General features: G+C 42.8%; 1 protein-coding gene across 4 annotated transcripts; it reads right to left on the minus strand.

The window, feature by feature from the left end:
- Positions 1 to 267: 267 nt before the first annotated feature.
- LOC105702177 (organic cation transporter protein) lies at positions 268 to 11,126 on the minus strand. 4 transcript variants are annotated; one of them, XM_012429547.1, is made up of 9 exons: positions 11,002 to 11,126; positions 4,902 to 5,528; positions 3,814 to 4,072; positions 3,058 to 3,226; positions 2,436 to 2,666; positions 2,108 to 2,322; positions 1,738 to 1,919; positions 1,514 to 1,650; positions 268 to 1,212 (listed from the first exon to the last, which is right to left on the minus strand). In XM_012429547.1, exons 2-9 carry the CDS (start codon positions 5,277 to 5,279, stop codon positions 1,089 to 1,091), a joined length of 1,695 nt encoding a protein of 564 aa, XP_012284970.1. In that variant the 5' UTR covers positions 5,280 to 5,528; positions 11,002 to 11,126; the 3' UTR covers positions 268 to 1,088. The 4 variants fall into 4 exon arrangements, with proteins under 4 accessions (XP_012284970.1, XP_012284969.1, XP_012284971.1 ...); XM_012429546.1 differs by lacking the exon at positions 11,002 to 11,126 and adding an exon at positions 7,663 to 7,794; XM_012429548.1 differs by lacking the exon at positions 11,002 to 11,126 and adding an exon at positions 7,386 to 7,406.
- Positions 11,127 to 11,763: the final 637 nt, after the last annotated feature.

Below are 11,763 nucleotides of genomic sequence, written 5' to 3' on the forward strand. Positions count from 1 at the left end.
TAGGTAGTTTATACATAATTCGTTATTACTACGTAGTGCCTTTTTTAAGTTGATCTTTTTTATTAAAGTTTTTTTTTAAAAACGCAACTTAGGAATAACCTCTGTCCGATAAGTTATTTTATGAATGCCTTGCGATCCCTATAGCTTTCTTAAAGGTACACATTGAATTCCGCAAAAGACTGTTAATACCATAAACTTCCTAGTTGCATGTTCTGGTTCATAGCTTATACCTTCCCTCTGTTTATTTTGTCGAGGCAAACAAGAAACTCAATGTCATTTAAATTTTATTATATTCAAGAAGTGTATAATTCCTTTTTGCAATAATGAACTTCACGATTCAGTTTTAAATACTCGTGTGGATCATTAACAAATTATCTTAGTAACCTGATTTATGATGATGCTGTGTATAGTCGAAGGTGCTTATAGAAAAGTGTGCACCCTGTATAAATTTATAATGTGCCAATCTTATGCAATTTGTTTGTTTTACGAAGAGATCAGTCGAGAAGAAACATCTCGTCTTATACACTTTGAACAAAATATATGCATAAACAAAGCATAGAAAGCATCAATTGGCATTTGAATGCAAAGAAGTGTGACGCCTTTCTTATGCATCTATAAAAGAGAGCGCGAATTACAAGTACATGTGTAGAATCTGTATACGCATACGCAAGGTATATGTCAAAAATTATTGGGCCATGTTTGGTCATAATAAAATACATATGTGCATAAAACGTTTACAGATTAGGAAATACAAAAAGATTACAAAAGAGTCTTATTCGCGCGTTGCACGGGATGAGGTCACGCAAAGGTGTCAAAAGTGTCAGCGGATCTGTTAATATAGTGAACTTAATCGTGCAATTTCTGAATCACTCAAATCCGAACCATCCTAAGACTATAGTTATGTTGTTGCCACGCGTTATAGTAGAGCACATTTATCCATCGTGTAATTTTGAAAGCTTGTGCGCGCAATTAGCGTCTGCTGTCTGGTGTTTTATTTCTGACCACCTCGCTCGACATTGTCAACACAGGAACTCGGCTAACGATCGTAGCGTAATCAATTATCGAAAGATTTAATCCGAAAATAGATATCATCCGTTCTGTTTCTCTAGAACGCCGTTTTCTCGCGGTTTGAGCGGCTTTATCACTTCGATATCGTTCAGCTGCTCATTGTCCTGTTGCTGCTGGTGGCTTTTCTTCGTCTTCTTAATTTTCCTAAAATGCAGGAGTTTTCGTTAAATCAATTAATTATGGTAACATATAACGACCGTATTGAATATCGAAAGTACATTTCCTGGAGCGGACAAAGGCGCAAGAAATTACAAATAGACCTAAGTTTTCGTAAAGGACCTTTCCTCAGAGTCATTTTGGAGAAAGTTCCGAAAAGCGCATACCTCCGATTAATTTTAAACTTAGTATACCCACGTACATTGACCCACGGATTACGAATCATATCCTAGGGCGCAATTACTCCCCCGCCACCCATCATTTATACAACTGAGACTTTGTTACTCACTTGCCAAACCTCTCGCCATCCTGAATGGTCTCGGGCAGTTTCTTATTTAACGTTTCCGGCAGTTGCAGGGATAAGAATCCACCGACGAAGGCGCAGGCACCGAAAATGACCAGCGGCATCGGCATCCAGATTTTAGACTGTGCATCAGATGGAAGCATTTTGAGTTTATTATCCGTCTTGGTCGACGCACGTCGTAGGGATTATCGCTTGAGAGGCTCTCTCACCAAGTAGTTAACGTAGGGCGCAATCACTCCCCCGATGCGGGCGAATGTCGAACACGCGCCCAATCCAACATTTCTAATCACGGTAGGGAACTGCTCGGCAGTAAATACGTAGATTGCACCGTAAGACGAAGTGATCGCTAGCTTTGCTAGCATGGCTAACGCCGTCAAGAGCCACGGCATGTCTGCGAAAAGGAAAAAAAGAAAGGAAGAATGTAACAAGACGAAATCAGTGATTACCCTGGACTCTGGATAGAAATTCCGGCAGAACCTGATCACACGTTGGAGAACGTTTTGCCGGGACTTCTCTATCACTCAAGTTCTACAGCCGCAAAAAGAGAAGTACTGGTCGCCGTAACTTGTTCCGACTTACCTGCAGGTACAAACTGAGTGCCTAGTAGACATAATCCCGCGACTAGCATGCATCCAGCGAGTATGCTCTTTCTCCCCCATCGGTTTAAGGTGAAGATCAGAAACGTGTACGCAGGCACCTCAACTATCCCCGAAATGACGAAGTTCAAGTGCGTGTTACCTCCCAGGTCCGAGGAGTTCCAAGAGAGCCCGTAATACGTACCGCTGTTCACCAGCCTTTAGAAAACAGGAGTGCGTACGTATAGTGTGCGACAATGTTCTTGTCACTGCTATCTGAAGAATTGGCTGTGATATGGATCAATGCGCATTACCAGGGATATTCGGCTTACCAGTTGAAAAATAGGAGAATAGTCTTCCGCCTCAGGTGCGGGTATCTGAACAAGTCTAAGAGCGTCGCCTTTTTCTTGTCCGGGGTACTGTCCGCGTCATTATCTAGAAGTGCGTCTAACGTCTCACGTGGTATATCCACACCGTTTTCCAGCGAAGCACTTTGGAGCAAGTCCTTTGCTTCGTTAATCCGGTGATTCGTCAAGAGCCACCTAGCTGACTCGGGAATAAACCTGCGAAAGCGTAAAAAATGTATTAATTGTTACTAGCAAGATTCATTAATAGCATATATCTGTAAAATCTAGGGGAAAGCCGAATACGAAATTCACAAGAACGTGGGATTAAAAGAAGCTTAACATCTAAGATCATTTATAGAAACTTCCGGAACCTTACCCGATTATTTTTGTGGTACTAAACAGACCTATTAAATGTATACAAACCGTTTAAATCTCGAATGTCGTTTTACAATGAGATAAATTTTCATTCCAAGGTATGATATCCAATGTAAGCTAACGCGTGGAGAGATATGTAAACTGAGAATGTAGAAATGAGAGAAAAAGCCTCAGATGGAATTATAGAAAATAATGGTTGGGAAGACAGGGGAGACGAGATATAAAAACTTACCACCAATATATCAGGAAAGCCACACTTGGAACGGTAATCGCAATTTGTAGCATCCGCCAATCAGTAAAGAAGTACGCAAACCCGGCAGTCATGATGTAGCCGGTGGTAAAAAATAATTGACATCCAACTCCGGCAACTAACCGCTTCTTCGGGCCGACCATTTCGAGAGCTGAGAATAATACATAAGAACGATGCAGAATTAAAAAAAGGGAAATCTAGGATCTTTCCGATCGTCCAAGAAAAAGAATTCACAGTAAAAGAAAATTCTAAGTCCTGTAGTCTTGGCTCATACATTTAATATCCGGTCTTTGAGCCATATCGAGTTGCTATCCTTAAATTTAGAAGAAGCATCAGCAGAAGCACGTCGCATCTTTTTTATCACAATGCAGAATGTTTATGTCAAACTAAAAGTATAAATCATGAATTTAACATGCGTATGGAAATTTGTACTATAAACCTTTCTCCCTAGATAGCTTCTAATAAAGGAGTACAATCTGATTTGTATATGCAATTTAAACAAGCCCACGTAAAATTATTTATAAAGATTATAAAAGCATCAGCTAAGCACCGTGTCCTGTGAAATTATTTGGAATGATCATTTAAAGTCCTTTGATTAACATCTCGCGAAACTTAATCGAGCTTTTACATTTCTTTGAGGCAAAGTTTGCGTAAATCGTTAACAAAGGAACATCCAGTTCCGATTCTAAGGAGACCCTGTAAACTCGGGAAGGGAGTCTTTTTAAAAAGCATGATTACCAATGACATAAGCTACCAGGAAGACACCGCTGGTAGTCGAGCCGACGATCAACCTGAAGATTACGTAGGAAATAAACTCGGGCGAGACTGCCACTAGTATTCCGCCGACCAGCTGGATGACTAAAGACAGGAAGAAAATTGGTCTACGTCCAAATTTATCGGACAAACCACCGAAAATCATCGAGCCAAGCATGACTCCTACCATGAACAACGAGTCCCCCGTAGCTCGCAGCCACTCCTTGTCGCACACCAAGTTCCACTGAAACACAATTGCAAACAATTAATACTTACAGTAATAATTTTAACCCACAATAATGACTTTAACTCATACGACTAAAATGTTACGTCTCTGTCACCTCCGATTGGTCCTTTGAATATTCCTTATTTTCATACTAACGTTCATTTTACTTTTTAATATAAAACCATTCACCTGATTAATCTTAGACAATGTTATTCGAAATAATCGTTTGGGAGGTTCTCATTTATTACTCTGGAGGAAGATATATGTTTTATGTGAATATATCGGTGAGGGCCACTATTATGGCAACAAAATGGCGAGAACAACGGTATATACTAAGAATCACATTGCGGTCACGTGTATGGCGTACCGAGAGTTGCGGCTGACGCAGTAGTTTTATGGAACGTAAGTGGGCATTGGCCTACGTACATTGTCGTTACCGTTATAGTTATCGTCATCGTCAACCTCGGTCCCAATTTCGATAACATCATCATTGAATCACCATTGATAAGACCGTTTTATAATGCATTTAAATTGCAGTCTCCGCATTTCGAAGCTAGGTGTATCATAATTTAAAACCATGAATATAATGGTTGATCGTTTCCCATACATATTCATCATATATACCATATAAGGTTCCTGTTATGCGAAGCATCTATCAGAAGACTAAAGACGAGTTGCAACTGTGACATGTTAAAATTACTTCGGCTAGACCAAATGAAGTTGAATCACCATTGATAAGACCCCTTTTCAATGAATTTAAATTGCAGTCTCCGCATTTCGAAGCTAGGTGTATCATAATTTAATACCATGAATGTAATGGTCGTTTCCTTCATATTGGATGGCTTACCTCCGATGTCGTGCTACTCCGGTATGTACTTCTATCATAGACGAACTCGGTACACGATTCGACCCGTCGATTTAGATCGATGTCCTCTAAAGAATAGCTCGTCGAGTTGATGTGGTCCCATCTCTTACACCGGGACCATTCGTTCAGCTCCGGATCCCACGGGTAGCTCGCGTTAATGACATCCATTGGCAACCAGTAGCTAGCATTCTCCGGGTTTTCATTCGGCAAGAGGCACCTAGAATCCATCTTAGCGCCCAAAAATACCCCGGCGAGTTTGTGAAAGGCGCAAGAGATCGCCGGCAAACACAAGAGCAAGTAAATCCTACGTTGATAGCGACCAAACTCCCCCATTCGTAGGATGACATCGTCGTAAGCCATGATTTAGATTCTTCGGCCTCTGTTCAAGATCTTCTGACGGTCAGTTAGAGACCCTGGACTCCGTCGAGACCTCTTTAAAGTCTCTGGTGATGCGATTAAGAACCCTCGACCCTCGGTCGCGATGAATAAGTAATTCTGCTACGTATTTTCGGCTCTTGGTTACAACTTCCTCGGATCCTTTCGATTATTCCGGGATTGGGGACACGTCGTTGGAGCCTTTCAAATCAGGATGTGGGATCGGCTTGGCCCCTTGAATAATAAAGAGAAAATTAGTTGGCTTGGCGCGAATCTTGGGAAAGGAATAATCCGTGCAGAGAGAAAAATAAGAGCCTTAAGGTGAAGTGTAACCCCCCTCAAATCAGTAAATTCTAATAAGACACTTTTTTTTTTAAGGATACTGGATCGAACTGTCTGGAACTTTTACACGTGACTAGTGAGCACCCAGGAAAAAGACATGTGTCGTTTGGGACAATTAGCACAGTCTACGAAGATATTTAGATCATTTTATATGCTACTAGGATAAGTTTCAGAGTAGTATTAAAATGTCAATAAACCCGACACGTGGAAGAAATAAATAATTAGCAATTTCACAATGTGTGATGATAGCATTACAGCCACGTTATCGGAGTAGACCTCGAAACTAATGTGTCTCTTTCCATTCCTAGTTAGAACGACGACTTCCAGTCAACAGAGCATACATTCCTTTACACCAGGGCCTCAGATGAGGATGGTCAATTGCCATGAACTCGAAACAATTGACCCAAGCTTGGCCGAGCGGTACTACGGTCCGTACATGAGAGAGACTCCCAAAAGAGGACAAAGGGAACATCTGTTAAACGGATACGCACCGAAACCAATCACAGGCATAAAAAAAAAACAACGAAGCAGTCAATTAAGGCATAAAAAAACCATGAATCCAGGAGATTTCTGGGGTTTTACTGCGATTTGTTTATAATTATTGTACGGAAACGACATATGGAGTGTGCCATTTAGCACAATACCCAATATAATTCGACACGGATCTCGATATAAGTACGAACGTCGGCAAGGTAGGCGTTTAGAAGAAGACCTTTTACCGACGTCGATGAAATCTCTCAACGCGTTTCACTTCACCTTAACCCTTTGAGAAAGAAAAAGATGTGAGCTACTAATATTCACACACGCACGAGAGAAACATTGCGTTGATTAGAATGAATCGCCGATTAATGAAATAACCATTGCCCCGAATGATCGCGTGGCTCAGCTCCGATCACTTCTCCAAGCGGCTGACTTTCTTAATCGTTTGAGTACCACAGGCTTTTTAAAAAACCACGGTCGAAAAAAGCCGCGCTGCGCAATAGCGCTCCTTTCATTCTGGATCGAAATATTTGCCTGAAAATTTGAGCGCGTTTCGTCAGATTGTGAGTGGCGCGGTCAATTGTCCGTATCGTTCGGATGTCCTGGATTTTTTCTACATAAGGTCTGAAGAGCGCGAAAGCGGCGCGTGGAACCTCAAACGGTTAAGTACGAGCGAAACGAGGAAACGAACCCTGGGCCATTTCCACCCTAGTCCAAAAAGGGCCTTGGGTCGTTCGGAAAAGTATACCTGATGGTCGCTGCGTCGTGGTACGCGAACCGAGAACAGCGCGTGGGACTCAGTACGAGCGAAAGGAGGAAAACGAACCCTGGACCATTTGCACCCTAGTCCAAAAAGGGCCTCGGGTCGTTCGCAAAAATATACCTGATGGTCGCTGCATCGAGGTACGCGAAACGAGGAAAAGAACCCTGGACCATTTCCACCCTAATCCGAAAAGGGCCTCGGGTCGTTCGCAAAAGTATACCCGATGGTCGCTGCATCGAGGCACGCGAACCGAAAGCGGCGCATGGGACCCAAACGATTAAGTACGAGCGAAACGAGGAAACGAACCCTGAACTATTTCCACCCTAGTCCGAAAAGGGCATCGAGTCGTTCGCAAAAGTATACCTGATGGTCGCTGCATCGAGGCACGCGAACCGAAAGTGGCGCATGGGACCCAAACGATTAAGTACGAGCGAAACGAGGAAACGAACCCTGGACCATTTCCACCCTAGTCCGAAAAGGGCCTCGGGTCGTTCGCAAAAGTATACCTGATGGTCGCTGCGTCGAGGTACGCGAACCGAAAACAGCGCGTGGGACCCAAACGATTAAGTACGAGCGAAACTAGGAGACAAACCCTGGACCATTTCCACCCTAGTCCGAAAAGGGCCTCGAGTCGTTCGTAAAAGTATACCTGATGGTCGCTGCGTCGAGGTACGCGAACCGAGAACAGCGCGTGGGACTCAGTACGAGCGAAACGAGGAAACGAACCCTGAACCATTTCCACCCTAGTCCGAAAAGGGCCTCGGGTCGTTCGCAAAAGTATACCTGATGGTCGCTGCGTCGAGGTATGCGAACCCAAAGGAAAGAGAGAGAACCGCCGCGGCGCGTGGCTGGGTGCACCTCCGCTCCTAGACTGGCAAAGAGTCGAGCGCGGAGCCGGTCCCTTCCTCGGGCGAGCGCGAGCGAGCGACTAGCGCCGACTGCCGAGCACGATTTGCATCTTCGGGCCCCGAGGTTTCCCAAGGTGCACCTATACTCGAGTTCCCACCGACACCGACATCCCTTGGCCCGGTGTCGTCGCTGATCGACTCGCCTCCTGCACGCCCGTTCGTTAGGTGCTTCCCGATAAGGCCCACATATACGTGCCCATGTACTTTCGGAATGACCGCTTCCACCGATCTACCTAATCTCTCCGTTCCTTCCAGTGGCTTTAAAATACGCCCAAGTCCCCGCCCTTTTCTCGGTCCTGGGCCCTTGACTCCTATCCTGAATCCCCGTCTTCGATTCGGCCAAAGGATACGTTCTTAGCTTCTCCCACGGGCGTAACTCCACCTCTGGCAGACACTAGAACCCAGTCCTTACTGTGGACGCAGGATATATATTTTTTTTATTTTATATATATATAATTTATTATATTACGAATAACATTCGTAATATATCATGTTGTTCGAAAGATACATTAATATCATATAACGTGGAATTATTATTGTTCGATAAAATTGTTACAAACTTGCAAGAAAATGCATTTAAGTTAAACAACATAATACGTGATGTTACAAATAATCAATTGCATATGAATATCCTTCAAAATTGCAATAACCAATAAGTGGGAGAATTTTGGGAGTAAACATCAGAATGACTGTAAAATCCATAAAATAATTAACTTTAACACGAGATTGTTATTAACTCTTCCCAAGTCTTTCACATTTTGAAGTGATCAATTTTTAATTCCAAGACGTTTATTTACGGAAAGTCAAATAATAATGAATAATAAAAGCTTGGTTAAACCAAGCGCAAGAAAATGGAATATCACTTCAAATTTGTATTAATTCCATCCGATCAACCCTACAACTAATTTTGTTGATGATAGGATGTGAAGTTCCGTTTGCCAGAGGAATTCGTTTTCTTATGGAAATTGATTTTTTTTTCCCATTCAATTTGGTTGTCTTCAAAAAAATATCAAGGTAATGGTTGGACTCGTGGGTTCTGTATACCCTGCGTCCATCACCATGGTCCTTGCGCCTCCGCCACTCCCCAGGATGACAAAGATGAGAATGGGATAATTGGGTGGATATTTTCGGACAGCCCTTGGGTCCGGTGCTGGCTCTGTATCCTTGTCTTTCCTTTCAGCTTAGAGCTGCTCCTCTTAACTATACCTGCCGAACACTCTCCTGCCGCCATGTCCTCGTCCTTGCATCTTTGCCGCTGCCTAAGATGACAAACGTGGGAAAGGACATGGCTTGGCAATCGGCTGGCTATTCTTCAAACTAATCGTGCAGATTGTACGTCATGGAAGATGAGCCTTTTTTCTCAATTTTCGGATAATTTTTTCCCCTGCCTTGGATGATCTCGTGCCACTCTTTTCTCGTCCTTGTACCTTATCGATGACGAAATGAATATTGTCATCATTGTACTATTCCTAATCAGTAAAAACACCAGGAGGAACCTGAGAAATTCAAGATTAGCTCTCGTTATCGAGACCCTCGGGCTCCTTTACTAATTAGAATTCGGTACATACGTCCAGAAATATATTTGAGTTAATATAACTTTTAATGATTCAACTATTGAATATGGTTGTTATACCCAGACACCGCACTAAGTACAATATCCGTATATTACTACGTTAAGTCTAATTGTTATTTTTCAATTTTAATTTTTTGTAACTTTCTGTTTTGTGTAACAATCCCTGAAGGTGTATATTCGTTATCTGGACATTTATAATATCTTTGTCTAATTGTTATATAATGTATATTCGTTATCTGGACATTTATAATATCTTTGTCTAATTCCTCAGGTCGTCTCTCCTTCCAGATCTAGAGGGACGATCCTAAAGGACGCCGGCTACCGATACGGACTTATTGTCGAGCCTTTCAGTTCACAAGAAACCTCCATCTCGGCGTCTATTTATAAACAGCCATGCTCGCGCGTTCCGTACGAAAAATTCTCGACTGGTTTCCAGCGAGCAAAAAATCGTCGCGCTCCTCCAGATGCACTTACAGTCTTTAACTACTTTACGGCTCCTCTCTGGTCAGCTCACGCACGCTCGCGATTGGTCATCAGCCCGTTCGTATAGTTTTGTGAGATTCCAAACAAATGACAATGCGAGGTTGGAGATACGCTTATACATTACAATAAAAAACACCTTTGGTGTAAAAGAAAGACAAGTGCATAGCCTGATGTCATTTCATCTTCAAAAAACACTACGAACATTCTTCGAAACAATGATCTGTCATTATCTTCTGTGTTTGAAAAAACTACAACAAACCTTCAGAAGTAGCAAAAAATGTTACTTTTCCAAAAAAAGGGCAAAAATATTCACCTCATTAAAATGATGAAATCAAGTGTTAAAATAATCAAGTATAAAAATTCATTTTTCATTTTACAGTTATAATTGGACACTTCCTTTGACATAAAAAAACAGTAAAAATTTACGACGATCAAGACAACGGAATTAATTAACATCATTGCATTCCGATAAGTTTCCTCATGCGATAGAGTAATAAAACAGAGTTTACCTCTTTCCAAGATAAAAAGTAACGTATCGATAAAAGATCTGACCAAAACCGGCTCAGTAGATGCCGAAGTTACCGGGAATAAACAAACATATAGTCTTATGGCTTTCTATATTACAGTATTATAAAAATTATAGCAGAAAAAAAGAACTCCATAAGTATAGAAACTATATAGCTGATGAATATTATATATATGAACGTTCATGCAAGCGCGTCGGGCAGTGCGCTTGCGCGCGTGCGCGCGCATCCGCCAACGATTGGCCGCGAACCAACGAGGGGTAGGAGGGCGAGTATCGACGGGCGCAACGCAGCGTCTAGTGGTGGCGGCGCCGTTTTGAATACCTAGCCCAATCGCGTGATCACCCACACTAGGTCACGCCGTGTACGTATACGGTAATGTTTCTATGGCTTGTATATTCCATATTTTGCAGAAATTGCATCCTGCAGTAATACAAGAATTATGCCAGCCGAGTCGCTGACGATATGGAGAAGTGCTTAGCGGAGTAAAAGGACGTCCAAGCTCGTATAAGCGCATGTCAGGACACGAGGAAAGCAGTAGCCGGTAAACGTTCGTGCGTGTTTAGCACATGCACGAGAATCTAACAATTTGTAGGGAGAGAAGGATTCGCCGACCGGGAGGATTCGTACGCACCATTCTCCTTCCTGAGATATATCCGCCGAAAGAGGACCGGTTTTCCAGGCGTCGAGACGGCCGTCCTTCGCCAGGAGTCTGACGGCTAGCCGAGAAAAACGTCAAGGCGACCGCACCGGCAAAGAGACGGCATGCACGGCACGAGGCAGCGATTCCCACAGCGGCGTGGCGTCGCCGCTCCATAGTATGGGTTTGCATGGGTGTAGGCTCTCGGTTGTTTCTACGGGACGATCAAAGATGGCGCTGAGCTCGACCGTTCGGCCGCGCGGCCCTTTGAGAATGCAGCCGAACTGCGCCGCTTTCGCAACCGTGAAAATTCCTTGCCTTCGCTACAAAGGAGTACTCCGAATCGAATTCATTGATTTCGATACTAACGAGAAGGTGTCCCAGGTCGATCTCTCCGATTTTATTTCTTTTATAATATGTATAGTAGACTAAAACCTAAGCGACGGGTATTTTTTTTTACCTGCCATTAAACACTTTAAGGGGGTGAAACCGCCATCCAAAGTAACGCCTGTGAGGGGTGGCTCAACCCTTAACTATTTTTTTTAATTGAGAAAATTATATTTTTCATTTCTCGTTATGAGAAAGTTTTTCCAGGTGGATTGGTTTAAAAAATGTTATGCTCTTGTGGGTGAAACTGCCAAAGCGCCCCTGGACGTGCCTTACTTTGGATGGTGGTTTCACCTCCTTAAAGTGTTTAATGGCGGATGAAAAAAAATACGTGTCGCTTAGTTTTTAGTCTACTATAACATATTATAA

Source organism: Orussus abietinus, unplaced genomic scaffold (genome assembly GCF_000612105.2).
Source record: "Orussus abietinus isolate OABI.00-Male unplaced genomic scaffold, Oabi_2.0 scaffold22, whole genome shotgun sequence".
Taxonomy (NCBI): domain Eukaryota; kingdom Metazoa; phylum Arthropoda; class Insecta; order Hymenoptera; family Orussidae; genus Orussus; species Orussus abietinus.

What these genes read in the sequence shown, in the direction of transcription:
- LOC105702177 (XM_012429547.1), bottom strand. Translation starts at nt 5,279, where the DNA reads ATGGCTTACGACGATGTCATCCTACGAATGGGGGAGTTTGGTCGCTAT. An exon ending in GGAGTAGCACGACATCGGAG is followed by an intron (nt 4,073 to 4,901) that starts GTAAGCCATCCA and finishes ATTGTGTTTCAG; the next exon opens with TGGAACTTGGTGTGCGACAA. An exon ending in CACTCAGTTTGTACCTGCAG is followed by an intron (nt 1,920 to 2,107) that starts GTAAGTCGGAAC and finishes TCCTTTTCGCAG; the next exon opens with ACATGCCGTGGCTCTTGACG.